This window comes from Centropristis striata, chromosome 7, assembly GCF_030273125.1.
Source record: "Centropristis striata isolate RG_2023a ecotype Rhode Island chromosome 7, C.striata_1.0, whole genome shotgun sequence".
NCBI classification, from domain to species: Eukaryota; Metazoa; Chordata; class Actinopteri; order Perciformes; family Serranidae; genus Centropristis; species Centropristis striata.
In genome coordinates, this window is record NC_081523.1 from 19,428,234 (window position 1) to 19,443,610 (window position 15,377).

At 39.8% G+C, this 15,377-nt stretch overlaps 1 protein-coding gene across 1 annotated transcript in view; it reads left to right on the forward strand.

The window, feature by feature from the left end:
* LOC131974105 (membrane-associated phosphatidylinositol transfer protein 2-like) overlaps nucleotides 1-15,377 on the forward strand; it is a 51,542-nt gene that overhangs the window by 27,017 nt on the left and 9,148 nt on the right. The window contains exons 4-17 of the mRNA XM_059336251.1: nucleotides 199-320; nucleotides 1,003-1,236; nucleotides 1,397-1,732; nucleotides 4,020-4,115; nucleotides 7,123-7,227; nucleotides 7,308-7,372; nucleotides 7,588-7,659; nucleotides 9,045-9,289; nucleotides 9,451-9,640; nucleotides 10,509-10,628; nucleotides 10,839-11,047; nucleotides 11,156-11,331; nucleotides 12,084-12,254; nucleotides 13,576-13,728. Of these exons, the coding sequence (XP_059192234.1) occupies nucleotides 199-320; nucleotides 1,003-1,236; nucleotides 1,397-1,732; nucleotides 4,020-4,115; nucleotides 7,123-7,227; nucleotides 7,308-7,372; nucleotides 7,588-7,659; nucleotides 9,045-9,289; nucleotides 9,451-9,640; nucleotides 10,509-10,628; nucleotides 10,839-11,047; nucleotides 11,156-11,331; nucleotides 12,084-12,254; nucleotides 13,576-13,728 (2,294 nt within the window). The remainder of the gene's footprint in view (nucleotides 1-198; nucleotides 321-1,002; nucleotides 1,237-1,396; nucleotides 1,733-4,019; nucleotides 4,116-7,122; nucleotides 7,228-7,307; nucleotides 7,373-7,587; nucleotides 7,660-9,044; nucleotides 9,290-9,450; nucleotides 9,641-10,508; nucleotides 10,629-10,838; nucleotides 11,048-11,155; nucleotides 11,332-12,083; nucleotides 12,255-13,575; nucleotides 13,729-15,377) is intronic.

The window sequence follows — 15,377 nt, forward strand, 5'->3', positions numbered from 1 at the left end:
ACAGATGGGCATGGCTCACACGTTTCCTATCCTCAGCAGTGAGAGGGTGTTGTCACTCTTAATAAAATAGTTCTGGTCTTGAGCCATCGAGTTTAAGTCTCTTAATGAAGGCAGATGTCAAACCATAATGCAGTCTTGCTTTATTGGGACATATGTTCCGTTCTGTTTCACTTATTATTGTTGCCCCTTCTCCTTCAGATACACCTGCCCCTTTGTTGAGAAGTTCTCCATTGACATTGAGACGTACTATAAACCTGACCATGGCAACCAAGCAGACGTCTTCAACATGTCTGCAGCAGAGAGGAGACAGAGGACTATTGGTGAGACAATTTGGCACTGATCCTGACCCATTACGACAACATAAACTCTTATTTTAAAATATTAATTAAAGTGTATCAGGCTGCTTTAACTTTCCAAACCCACCAGATAGAAAGCTTAATAAACATACTCTCATTTTGAAGTTGCAGATAATTATTTACAGTGTAGCTATAATGGATTAACCAAGAAAGCAAGTGGTGACCTTTACTTACAACATATATCAAAGGCAACAGGTTAGTATTAGTAGGTTTAGTCAGATGGTGCTTTGATGACCATCCTTGTATGTCTGAAACATAAGGAGCAGGTGAGGCCCACTTGTGGCAGTTTAGTAGTACTGCATGTTTTTTCAGTTGTATAGTATGCCCACTGAATATGAAGCTGCTCAGAAATTAATAGTTTGACGGCATGCAGTGACCCAGTTTTGACATTGATTGTAGTACTTTTAATGAATGACAATAAATGAAAAGTATTGTATGTCTACCTGAACTTCACTTGTTTCGAGACTTTGAAGACAAGTCCATATAAGTTCTACTACCCAACCCACTTATGTACTTTTGTCCTTGTGTATGATATTAAAGACGAGGGCTGGGAATGACACATACTGCACCTTTTAAATACTTAACAATGCTGCACTCCTGCAATTTGATATTGGCTTTGTTAGTCATTGCTTTCTGTCTTTGGCAGACCCAATCGACATAGTGACAGATCCTATCCCTCCTCATGAGTACAAAGCAGAGGAGGACACACGGCTCTACCAGTCAGCCAAGACCCAGAGGGGTCCTCTACAGGACGACTGGATAGAAGACTACAACAACAACCCAGGGAAGACCCCCATCATGTGTGCCTACAAACTCTGCAAGGTGGAGTTTCGCTACTGGGGCATGCAGTCTAAGATTGAACGCTTCATCCATGATGTTGGTGAGTATGCAGTCACAGATGTTACAGCCTTTTATCTAATGCAGTCATTTGTTAGTTTTACTAACTTTGACAAGTATGCTATATAATTCACATCTTAATGTAAAAATCTTGTGGCTTTTTTCGAGGTATTTGTGTTATATTTTCCATTGTTTCTCCATAGGACTGAGAAAGGTGATGGTGCGTGCCCACCGGCAGGCCTGGTGCTGGCAGGATGAGTGGTACGGTCTGACCATGGAGGACATCCGGCAGCTGGAGCTGGAAACCCAGCTGGCCCTGGCAACAAAGATGGCCCAGTTCAGTCAGGCAGACGAGGCCACAGAGGCCAACGGAGGTGCTCCGTCCCCAGACAAAGACCAGGAGGCGAAAGAGGCGATCAGCTCCATTGAAGCTGAGGAGGTGGTTGTCAGCTCAGGAGGAGAGACTCTCCAGCCACGAGGTGTACTCACCAAGCAGTGGTCCACTTCATCTCGGTCCTCCCGCTCATCTAAGAGAGGAGGTGAGCAGCATGCCATCTTTATCTCCTATAGCTGTGTCCAGAGCCGTACTCCTGTCTTCACACATTATCACATCTATAATTACACCTCAGCATGCTTTATTCAGCATGTCTGCCACCGGACTCCTTTTCACCTTAAAGGTTGAGGTTTATTAACAACAAAGTCAAACGGTGCTAAAAGTAAACACAGCCAGTTGTGATATTTGACACCTGTCCACACTGGCAGAAGTATGTGAATTCAACAAGGCCAAACGTCAAGCTTGTGCAAAGCCAAAGAAGCGCTTTGCTTTGTCTGTTTGTATGTTTTTCTGTGTCTGATTTTTCTTTTCTAAATCCTCCCAAAATTGTTCTTTTTGAGTATCAACATTCACTCACCATTAAGCTTTAAAGATGGCTGTTAAATGTTACTGGTTTGCTTTTGCTGCTTGTGGGTGAATTAATGTGGGTTACAATCAATCCCTGTGACGACAAAAAGTTCTATGAATGTTAACCCAAATAAATTCCAGTTTACCACAGCTACAGTTAAGGATGGAAAATAACAACCGGTTACAAATTGTCCGTCCCATCATAATCGTATGCCTCCAAGCTTCTCAGTTATTTTACTGATGCAGGCATGTTTTTCTGACTGCTGGAAACTTGCAACAAGAAGGAGTCATGGTGCAAAGGAAGAACAGTCCAGAGTGTGGCTTAATTTCATGAAGAAAGAGGCTGCTAAATGTTTGGAACATAAACATTTTAAGAGAGGGTGGAAACACCAGCAATATGTTGACACATCCTTTTGCACAACATGGAATTTCGGGAATTCCATGTATTTGACACTCGAGCAGCACTGCTTACTAACTGAGCAGCGTGTCCATTACTGAAGGTAAATCTTTTATGTCATAATAACATTAGTGCCAGGCAGGAAGGCTTCACAGGTTTTGTTTTTTTGTTCGGAAACTTAAATAAAAAAACAAATGCTATAAAATATTCTTCTATTTCATGATGTAGGATGATGGCAGACAGACTGTTGCTAGACTGTGTTGAGATAATAAAATATTAATAATAAAAGATAATAAAACAGTTGCATTGACCCTGAAAACCTGTGTAGTTCTTACCTTTTTTCAAAGAAACTGATATAAAATGATAACTGATAAGCAGAATAAATTATGGTGTCTTATTAATTCTCTACCATGGATACAGTTCTTAGTAAAGAAGCAAACTTTAAACTTTCAGCCTCCATTTACAGGGGTCTGATACTCAAAAGATGTGACTCCATGAGAAACGTTTATTAACATCAGTGAGTTAGATATTGTTGAAAGGTACGAACATTCTTGTCAGCTTTTCTCAGGTTTACACACTAAAAGTTGTTCCAAACGTGAATGAATCAGTCGACTGAAGAGTTCTTAACCCAGATTATGGAAAATGGTGTTAATAAAATCAAACACCTCGGGTCGGGAGCAGCTTTTTAGTATGCAGACTCTGCTTTTGTGCCACACTTTGCTTTTCTGTCCGGCGCCTGATGTTAATTGGAATGTTTTTACTCTACTTGACTATTTTTACTCACGCCTCCACACTTGCTGTAGTATCTGACTTACCTCCCCTCACCCCTACAACTCAGTGGATATCACCTGGGTTATTTTTAGCTGCAGTTTTGACATCACAAACCACATGTCCGAACACACCCATCTCCAGTGTCACCTCTACCTCCAGGCAGTGCTTGCTGTAGCTGCCACCTGGACCCTGACTCTCATCCAGCCTGCCTTGTTTCACCCCTGTAACTCCCTCCTGTGGTTCTCTCCGGAGCTATTTTTAGCAGCAGTGCTGACGTCACAGACCAGAGGAGGCTGACGCTCTTTGCAGTGACCCTCCCTTTCACCACTGCTGTTTCCTCCTGTGCGCTGACAGCTACAGCTGTGCCCCCCTCTCCACAGCCCTCTCTCCCTCCACAGTAATTATATATGAGGCATAGACTGAAGACACACGATAGACAAGGCCTGCTTTTAGTATTGCCATTTCCCTCGACTGGCATTTGGTAGTCGGGGTGCTTGTAGCTTGTCTGTGTTTCATTGGGCCTCACTTTTCACACGCCCCTCTGACCACCAAGAAGTCCATCTGTGATGAAGTAATGCACCACAGAGACTGTTGCATGTTTATATAACACTGTGTGTGTGTGTGTGTGTGGGCCGGGGGAGATTGTGCAATGTTTCTTTGTCGTAGAGTGTGTGTGCGTTAAAAAGGGAAAGAGAGAGGCTGAAACACATGTCCCAAAATAACAGTGAATTTTTTTTGTTCATGTGCGGTCTTTCAGTGAGCCCATCACGTCACAGCATCTCAGAGTGGAGGATGCAGAGCATAGCGCGAGACTCAGACGACAGCTCGGACGAGGAATTCTTCGACGCTCATGGTAACCGCAGTTTTGATTTTAAATTGCAGTCGACAGTTGGATCAATAGTGTTTATTGTGACCACTTTTCCAAGAACCTGCTTGCTCTCCCCTCCCCTGACTCTGCATGCATCTCTTTAACCACAGATCAGTTCTTAAGCTTCCCAGATACCCAGCATGCTTTGGGGCTGCAGTTGAAATAGGTGGGTGTGGTGTGGACACCCATGCTCGCTCTCTGCTGGATGAGTTTGGCCGAGGACACGGGCCAGGTGTCTCATCCTGACGTCCAGTTCAAAAATCACAGTCATCTCTGCACATTATTCCCCACACACACCAACACACTCCAGCTCCTGCCTCATTGTTCACACGCACACACACACACACACACACACACACCGACACACACACACACACACACACACACACCGACACACACACACACACACAAACACACACTCCTTTTACAGTCCAAGAAATAAATGACCCCCAAAAAATATTCAGCAATGTTTGTGTGGTGAAGTAGTTTGGTAACGTTTTCTATGGAGCCCATGTCTACAATGCATTATTATCATACTTATAATTTGTAATAATCTGTTCATAGCACTGTATATTTCTGGATATAATCACTCGTAAACATATATAATACTTTATAACAATAACAGACTGCACAGTACATTATAAAGCACTTTAGAATGACATGGTCATAATCACATTATAATAAATCATAACAGTGATTATAATGCATTATAAAAATACTATAATGCATAACAACTATAAGAATTGTGATACACTGACTTGCAAAATAAGTCAGTAAATGGCCGGCAATAAAGCTGCATTTTGATCCTTTACCATAAAGTTCTTCATAATGTGTTTAACTGAATTTTTATGGGTGCCTATAACTAATTATAGTGCTATAAGAAGATTAGATACCCCCATTATAACCCATTATGAATGTGGTTAGAATGCATTTTAGACATGGAAGTCATTAGAAATGTCACCAGTAGTTTCATAACATGGAGTCATGATAATGGAACAAGAATAAAATTGTGCTGTCATTTATTACATTAATACTGATTTAGCTGCACTCATTAGCTTCCACCTTTTTCAAATTCAATAAATGTAATTTGATGCCATTGTGAGTAACTGGAATGCAATCATTCTGCTGGATAGTGTTGATATCTGATCATTTTTTTGTGTTGCAGTATTCATGTTTGTATGGATTAGTTATTGCGTGTTTGGGGCCTGAAGTGAAAGCACATTGCTTTTTATCAAATGAATGGATTAAATGTGTGACTTCACTGTCATAAATTAGTGTATGTAACCCTCAATCTCAGTGACAGTTATTGCAGTGATTGCTGATGTGCTGCTCCGGGCCCATCTCTGTATATTTTTTGATTTACAGATGTTCCTGCACTGCAGAAACAACCTCATGAAATAAATAAAGTTATTACATTATCCTAAATAAATGAGGTTGGTGTATCAAAAGGAAGATACAGTGTTTCTGAACATACGTGGGTGCTTTGGTGCCTGGATGAATCACATAATGCTGGTACACAAATTAAATTTGGAAACAGGCGGACTTGGCTCAGATTGCCTTTGATATTAGATTTCTATCTTTAAAGTTCGTTTGTGGTCATGGTCCTCTTGCAGTAAGCCTCGATTACAAACACATGAGATATGGGTTTATTCTTGTCTTTCATGTTACCCTTTTCTGTTTTTTAGTGAAAATGAATAAAGGAACGCTTTAGGAGGAGAACTCCTCATAGATGTCACGTTCAGTGTGTCTGGTCTACCATGGTTTATTGATAAGGGGTTTGAATCTACAAATAATGGTGCACACTTCACTTCTCTTACAAAGCTACTATTGCAGTATTGTATTTAAAAAAAAAATCATATCATAAAACACCAACGTTTTTGGCGTCAGGTGCCTCTTCATCTTAAATTACCTCCCCTCATTGGGATCTGATTCAGTACAGACTGGAAAAACAGAGGGGTCAATAAGCTGCATGTAGGCAGCGCACAGTTAAACAATAATTTAAAAAAGAGAAGGAATTTAAATGTATAACATCTGTTAATGACATTTTATATATAACCATAAAAAAACTGTAACAAACTATATCAATTTGCCCATTCAATATATTTAATCCCACTCCACTAATGACTAACTCAGAAGAAGCTGGAGGAGTGGGCTAAAATTAGATGGGAGGGTTTAGATTAGCAATTAATTAAGAACACATGAGATACGTGACATTTCATCCACTCCTTGATTGTAACAACACGTATTGAATCAGCCGCATTAGTAAATGGCTTGTATTAAGCAATATGACTTTTTTTTAAAACTACAATTGACAAATAAGCTGTAATAAAATGTTATTTATTGGTTTATTGAACAAGGTAAAGCCTACTGATAAAATAAATACACCTTCATATATTATTTTTTATCCAATAAAACAACTGGATTGTTATACCAGTTTCTAAATGAAATAAATGAAGCAACTGGGAAAATTACTTAAAAAGCAACAAGACACCTTATCTTTCAGAAACTCATACTCAGACAACAGTTGTGTTATTTATTTGTAGTATAACTATAGTGGAAGTAAATGGGATAACATGACATTCATAGATTTGATTTTCATTTAGTTAACACACAAAGTAAGCAAGAAGGGGTTGCGTACAGGAGAGAAAATTCTGGGATAAATTATAAAATTATAAAACTATAAAACTACACCACTTCCTGGCCACTGTCGGCAAAATAATGTGCCCTTTTCAGCCAGAGATGAGCACAAGGGTTTTACTTCAAACATTAAATAAAACATTGAGTAGTTATGAATATCTACATAGTGATTTATTTGACAGCATCTTGTGGGAAAGCTTGACGAGGTCCCTTTATGACGGTCAACTGTTTCATTATATAACCGAATAAGCAAATGTCAGTCATACGACCCTGTTAGACAAGATACATTTGTTATACTGTTTGTATAACGGCACATCTTTAGTTGATGGTGATTTATCATGTGTCGCCCCTGCAGAGGATTTCTCAGACGGCGAGGAGGTCCTCCCGAAGGAAATCGCCAAGTGGAACTCCAACGACTTCATGGACAAGATTGAAGCTGCGGAGACAGAGGAAACCCCTGGTACGATGAAGGCAGTGAGAAAATTCATCATCACTCATTAGTGCATCAGTACTTGATGTTAAGATTGTGTTTGTTTGCAGGTGAGCTGTTCAAGGAAATGGCGGTGGATTACGAAAGGGCGATCAGCGAGGAAAGACTAGACGAGGTACGTGTGTCTGACAGTGAGTGTTTATCTACTAAACACAACCCTGACCAACAGAATGGAATGCTCCTGAAGAACCATCCACAGGAAGTGCCCTTTAGGATCCAAAAAGCTTCTGTTAAACTTGATTTCATCATAATAAACACATCAGGTTTTACAGTTTGGAGGATAAGAGAAGGGCTGTTTGTCCCTGAGCCTCTCTGTCCTCTTGTGTTCAGATGCGTGGCTCGGTTAGAGGCCAAGCCGATAGTTCTCCCATTCCCACCATCACGGTAACAAGGCACCAGTCTGTAAGTAAACATTTTGGCCCTAGTGCACTGTGGGCTGCAGTAGCACCACAGAGACCTCTGACCCCCCTGAACAATCCCAGTACTTACTAATGGAATGCCTTTCAAGTCAATGTTACATAAATAAATATGCTTATGAAATAAATAATAATAATTAAACTCATTTATACAGCACCTTTCATACAAGAAATGCAGCAGAAAATACATGACATAAAAAGATATAGAATGGTTAAAAACATGGACAAACCCTACTGAAAGAAAGTATTAAACTAAAGAAATACTTAAATCAGTACCCATATTTGTACCATCAATGTTCGAGATTTACATTTTTAAGATGAAAATAAAGTCTCTCATTCAACTATGGTAATGAAATAAACCCTTATATAAATAAATGCGGTCATAAATATATAATGTGTGTGTGTATATATATGAGTCAACGTAGTCCAATAAATAAGGTATTTAAAAAATATTTTTTAAATGATTACTTTTATTAATTAATTAATTAATAATTTATTCTTATGCTTTTGCTTTGGTCTCAGTCTGTGAGATGACCATGCCCCATACAATTAAATATATAGGAAGTGGAAATAAAATGAGCTGGAACCTTTTTTTTGTGAAATAAGGAAATAAAAGTACCCTGAAATAATTAAAAGTAGTCCTTTAATAGTCTGTTTAATGATGTATTTAACTATTTTGACTCATTTATATATTCATATTTACATATTTATTGCCTAATTTGTTTATTTAAGGATGTATTTCACAGGTATATGTATTTATTTTATAGGCATATTTATTAATTTATGTATTTATTTATTTATTTATTTAATATTGACTTAATTGGCATAAGTCTTTTTCTCGTCTTTTTCCCCGCCGTTGCCAAAACCCGAATCCATGTGTACTCCTCAACCTCACCACCCTCTGTTCAACTCCTGTGTACTTGCAGCTGTGGCGTTGAGTGTACATATAGTGCTTCTCTTAAAAGTTTTGTACGAGACTTAAAAGACAAAACTGCACATTATGATGTTGTATTCAATGTGACTCGTCCTGAGGAAGCATTGTCGTTGTTTGCTGTTAGTTGAACATTGTCCAGGTGGAGTGCAGGTTGGCTCTGTTCTGTTTCCCTCCATGGTTCTCCGCCCCTCTCTGATTGTGAAAAGAAGTTTTTGCTGTGTGGCCCATGTGACTCACAAATATGACAAATAATTTGATGCACAATTACTAAGGCATTACTGTTTATCTGTTCCCACTCAGTAAGCATGTTGTCTTTGGTCATGCTGATGAAAAGGATGTTTTGATGAGCAAATATATTATTTATTAAACATTCCCCGAGAGCTTTCCCTCGTCATCCTCATCCATCACCCTTTTTTTAAAAAACATTCTGTCCTCAGGAGAGCTCGTCCCAGCAGTGTCTGCAGCCGTCCAAGATCCACGTGCTGATCTTGGTTCTGCACGGAGGAAACATCCTGGACACAGGCGGAGGAGACCAGAACAGCAAGCAGGCCGACGTCAACACGATAAATACAGTTTTCGACACAGTCATGCGTGTCCACTACCCTGCGGCGCTGGGACGCATCGCCATCCGCTTGGTACCCTGCCCTGCCATCTGTGCCGAGGCCTTCTCCCTGGTGTCCAAGTAAGAGGACACACATGCGCATGTTTTCCTGCATGCTGAAAGTATTACTGGATTATGATTGACTACTTCTGTTTATTATTGACTGTGATGGAGGTGTAGCTCATATAACCATCCTCCTGTGTTCATAATTTAATTGTATTTATTTGGATCTGTTGCTGCAGCCTGAGCCCATACAGCTACGATGAGGGTTGTCTCTCCAGCAGCCAGGACCACATCCCCCTGGCAGCGCTCCCCCTCCTGGCCACCTCTGCTCCGCAGTACCAGGAGGCCATGGCCACCGTCATCATCAGAGCCAACCAGGTGTACACAGACTTCATAAAGTCCCTGGATGGCGCAGCCTTCTCCGGCCAGGTCAGTTACCAAGTTATCAGTGTAATATGCTATTTTATAATAATTAGTGTGTTTATGTCATTGTGCTCAAAGATATTTGTACATAATAAGACAAGATAAGATAACACTTTATTTGTCCCGCAGTGGAGAAATTTAGTTGTCACAGCAGCTCAAGATACAGACGAAGAACAGAAAAAGATAAGAATATAAAAAATAAGACATAAACATACATTCTATACACATTCTATACATACATTTCTGCTATTTGGCATTCATTAATAATATATATTTTTTGTGTTTGTTTTCTGAAAGTACTGGTAAAAATATATTTTAGCACGTTAAATAGGTTAAATAAATGAAAATTATGGCTGTGCCGAATTACACTTTATACATTTGATGCTTGTTATGGGGTTTTCAAATGAAGCTCTGAATGTCTGATGTCTTAATTTAGATTAATAAAAATTTAAAATCCCTAAAACAAAATCCACAATTTGAACAAAGTGATTCATCCAAATAACTAATATCAGTTTTGTCAACTTAAATACCTTAAATTGCTGCTGGACCTCTCCAGTAACACAGGTGCATTCCTCCCTTTGTGTGAGGCAAGCGGGAGGACAACTTGTGAAAGTGTTGTTTTTGAAAGGCAACAAATATGGACTGAAGCAGAATGTTTTGTGAGTTTAAAACATTTTGTGAACATTGACAATAATAACATCTAACACACAAGTGAGAAACAATCCTACACATCTGATTCTACAAACAATATCATACTAATTCTGTTAGTGTAGCCTAATCTTTATAAACAATTCTGCAGAAATACCAGGTTTAAAAAGAAGCTGTGCCACATTCAAATGTTTATATTGATGTTATTGACCTCTGACCTTTATAGGTATGCCTCATTGGAGACTGTGTTGGAGGAATCTTGGGATTTGATGCACTTTGCAGCAGCAATCAGACAGTTAATGAAAGCCAGAACAGCAGCCGCAGGGGCAGTGTCGTCAGTGTACAGGTAAGAGACAGAAATATTCAGAGTAATTACATACTTCATACTGTGTGCCAAAAATATGTTTAACTCATCATAAGAGACACTGACATAATATGATTAGATCAGAAATAATTATTAATCTCCCCTACAGCTATTATTTTTACAATGTAAATGTTTACTAGTAATAAAGTGCTGTAAGTTTTAATATCAAGTGTTCCTTAACCCCTCCCGCAGGACCAGGACCTCCTCTCTCCTGGCATCATCGTCAACAGCGGTCACGGCTCAGCCTCTCCGACCCTGGAGGGCAGCCGCCACCTCAGTCGCAGTAACATCGACATCCCTCGCACCAGTGACGATGCCAAGCGACAAATGCCACGCAAGAGAAGTGACTCCTCCACCTACGAGCTGGACACAATAAAACAACACCAGGCCTTCCTGACCAGGTATGTGGCATGACAAAGAACCATTACCTGTGAGATGACCTTAGTCTCATTTTTGTCTGAGTGTGACTTATTTTTACACAAGGAAATTACTTTGTGCTGTCCTTCCAGCTTACACTCCAGTGTTTTGCGGAACGACACAGTCTCACGCAGGTCGAGCAGCAGCACTATGCTGGATGGAGGCTCCTTGGGGAAGTTTGACTTTGAAGTGTCTGACTTTTTCCTGTTTGGGTCTCCGTTGGGCTTGGTACTCGCCCTGAGAAAGACTGTCATTCCTATGCTGGACGGTAAGCTCATTTTGAAATAGATTATGATGTCATCAATTCTTTAGGTTGACACACTAAGCAAGAGAGAGAAAAAAACACATATTACTCTATTTCCAGAAGTGCAAAAGGTTTACTTCCAGTGGAGATGCAGTAATTAGCATAGTGACCTTTAAAAGGCATGCTTTCAATTTTTTTTTTTAATAATTAAGAGTTAAGTTTACTTCTGGGTGTCATTATCATAGTTTAACCAGTGTGCTTCACTGTTAAAAAGGATGAAAATATCCCTTCTCTTTCCACTTTCGCCAAGTCAATTTGATCATAACCACCATTCCATGAGTTTTCAGCATTTTAACCCTTTAAATGCCAGTTTGTTAACTTAATGCCTCTGTTGTCACAACCACCCAACCTACCCTAAAAGTCTGCAACATGTCAATGATTAACAACAGTCTAAAAATATCGCCACTTGTTACTTGAGAACACAACATGTCCCCTTCTTAAAACTGCTCTAAAATACTATATATTAATTCTATATATTAGAACTGCATGTATTTTCCCCATAGGGCAAACTTGAAATTGAGTTTTAATAAGTTTCAATGGGGTTACGTTTGTTCCTATGGGTCAGAATGTCTGTATTTTGGATACACAGTTAATTATAAACTTATTATAGGAGCTGATGTTAAACTTGGAGAAAAACAAACTCACACCCTTTCCAAAGTCTCAATCTCTCTCGTCTCTCATGTCTTGTGTTATTCTGGTGTTATTTCTCCCCCTAGTGGCCCAGCTACGACCCGCCTGTCAGCAGGTTTACAATCTGTTCCACCCAGCCGATCCCTCAGCCTCCCGCCTGGAGCCACTGCTGGAGAGGAAGTTTCACCTCCTGCCTCCCTTCAATGTGCCCCGTTACCAACGCTTTCCCCTGGGGGATGGAAACTCCGCCCTACTGGGTGAGCCCTCTGCCCCAATGATGTATACAAACCTCAGTTATATCAATCCAGTCATGAATTTACAGTTAATCTGTGTAGGCCTGGCTTTGATTCATGCACAGACACAAATGCCAAATTCCCTGTAATAAAATGGCTGTTTAATTTCTCTCTTTTAACTTAAGATCACATCTGCGGACACTCATTTAACGCACTGTCCTGTTTGCCGGGGATGCTTGCTATAGACTAGAGTTTCTTCACACACACAGTTAAAAGTGCCTCAAGGAAAAATGAAACATTTTCTACTGTTTTGTCAACATCTTTTGCAAAGCGGTTTATTCATCTAAATGTGGTCAAAGTCCTGCTGGTTTTTAGAGGCTCGCCCTACCCTTTTATACAAATCTAGAATTCCCCATGAAAAAGTGCACAGAAATTAGAAAGGTCACTAATGAGCATTTTATGTCTTGGTTAAGATCCATATCTTCCACCTTTTGAACCAGGTATTATGTAAGTCCCACGTGAGGGTTCATTTACCGAACGATATTTCTTGAAAGAAGGTTTTATGACAAGCAGATTTCAGGACATGTACAATCTTAGTGTTACATGTCGATGTATGGCTGATTAGCAGTTGCAGTTCAAAAGAAACGGGCTCGACTAAGGGCTTGTAGCACCCTGTAATGTAATAACTCCCTGATATTGTAATAACACCTGAAAATGTAATAAAATTTGCACTTAACTTGATTGAAAATGTAATAAAACCCAGTAATGTAATAACTTCCCCAATAATGTAATAAAATATCCTGACTGATATTGTTATAAGATTTTTATTACATTTTCAGGAGTTTTTTGTTTTCCTAAACTGATTATGTAATACTTGACGGATAATGTAATATATGTTCACTTTCAGTCCAGAGTTCTACATTTTGTGTTTTGAGAATCTAAGAATGTCCCTGCGTATCTGCACATGTGCATATGGCTGTATGGTACTCAAGGTCTGCAATTTAACCCAGTAGTCTTTCTGTTGTTTTTGAAAAAAAAAAAAAAAAACCTCCTGAAAATCAGTCAGTATATTTTATTACATTACTGGTGAAGTTATTACATTACTGGGTTTTATTACATTTCAATCAAGTTAAGTATTACATTATAGGGTGCTACAGGGCTTGACTCTGCTTTTCTTGTCTCATGTTCAGTTGTTCTTGCTTCATATGTTTTTGTGTCTTCCTTGTCTTCTTTCCCTCTTCCTCTCTCGGCCTCCTGTCCCCATATCTGTGTATGTGGCTCTCTACCTCTAAACCCCACCCCCTCCCGATCTCTGCCCCCTCTGCCCCTGCACCTCCCTCTGTAGTGGAGACAGTCCAGAGCAACGCTCAGCTGCTACTTGACAGCGGGCCCCCCCTGTCCCTTCGCTGTCAGGAGACCATCAGTGAGACCTGCATCCCTGTGCCGGTGCTAAACTGGCAGGAGGGCTCCCTCAAAGCCACACCCACCACTATGGAGTGTGTGTAGCCTCTCCCATTCACCTGCATCTGTCCTCACCCCTGTTCTCTGTGTCTCTTTTGTCTGTTTGCTCCAACCTTCTTGATGTCACATCCAAGATGCTTGGATTTATACCTGTCCTGTCCTTTCTGAGTATTCCCATTGCTGTTGTTTCAAGAGTCAAGAGCTGCAGTCATGTGTCTGATAAATCAGATTTGTTTTTAATCCGAAGAATGTTGTGCAAGATGTTCAGTTTCATGGTTGAATTCTTAGCCTCTTAAAGGCAAGTGTATTTGTATAAGGTACTAACCATCATTATCCACAAAAGCTAAAAAAAATATACTGCTGTGGACGGGGGCAGCAGCTAAATGTAGTTTAGCTACCTAAAACAAGTGTTCACTGTTTTGAGAATATTTTTACTTTGACTCCATTGACAAAACCGTAATTTAACCTTGCAGACCACAGGAGTTTATGGCCTACTGCAGACTCGATGGGTTACATTGTTGGTGTTATTGTGTGACTTTGATGAATTCTAATGAACCCTTTACTACTCCCAAGTCACACAATTATTCAAACAAACTAACTGATCGAGGAAGCAGTGGACCAGCAACTACTATGTTCAATATGGTAAAATTACTGTTTTTTTCAAAGGAGTCTGGTAAATTGGAAGAGCATAGATGGATATAAAAGCTCCAGTTCCCCATCCCCAAGATATACTGTACAATGAAACTGATTTTTTTTTTCCTTTTTTTTAGCAGGCTAAAATTTTAGTTTTTTTGCTGCAGCCACTTTCCAAAGCAGTAAATTGCTTAGCTTTCGTACTCCTACCTGCTCCTCAAAACTGGAGGTTTGCTGACTGCTATCTACTGTAGATAATACAATGACTATATACGTACCTCATACAACCTCACTTCAAAAATCCTTAACATCCCCTGAATATTTCTAGTATGAAATAGCAATAATACAAAATTGTTACAACTTGCCATGGAAATACTATGAAAAACCTGATTAGCATCTCTTGTGGTGTTACATTTTTTTCCTTTCCATTACATATCAATGTCCTGTTCAGTGTTTGGAGGACGCAAGCATCTGTGTTTGTGCTGTGGTTTTTATCCGGGTTTCAGTGTGTCTGCATCGCTTCCATAAAATCTGACTGTTGGTGTCACCAACTATCAACCGACTTTTTAGAGATGTTTTGATGTGAAGATTGTGCTGCTTGTGATGTTGTGTTTGCACAGTAAACTGTACGTGAAGCTCTATACATACTGAATATACTTGTTTATACTATACTTGTATACTTGTTTCTTGTTGTTGTGATGGTCAGAGGTCATCTGATTTTTATAAAATCTCCAGCACTATTCCACGATGTCTACGAAAACAAAAGACTCTAACATGATATTACTTTGCTATTAGATAAAAACCATCTTCATAAGAGATACTAACACATGGGTGTGACTGTAAGACGTGTGGACATTTGTGATTTTAAGTGTTTTATGTGCTCATGCACCCGTGTTTCCACTGGTCGGTTACAGAAATCTGACCCTGGCCACCATGCGGCCGCATTTTGGTTTCACATGTCCTCTGAAACCATGGTGCCTGCCGTCCCATTTCTTTGCTGCCACCCTAACCCGCATCCCCCTCCTCTCCCATCACTGTGAGTTCCCCTTACTT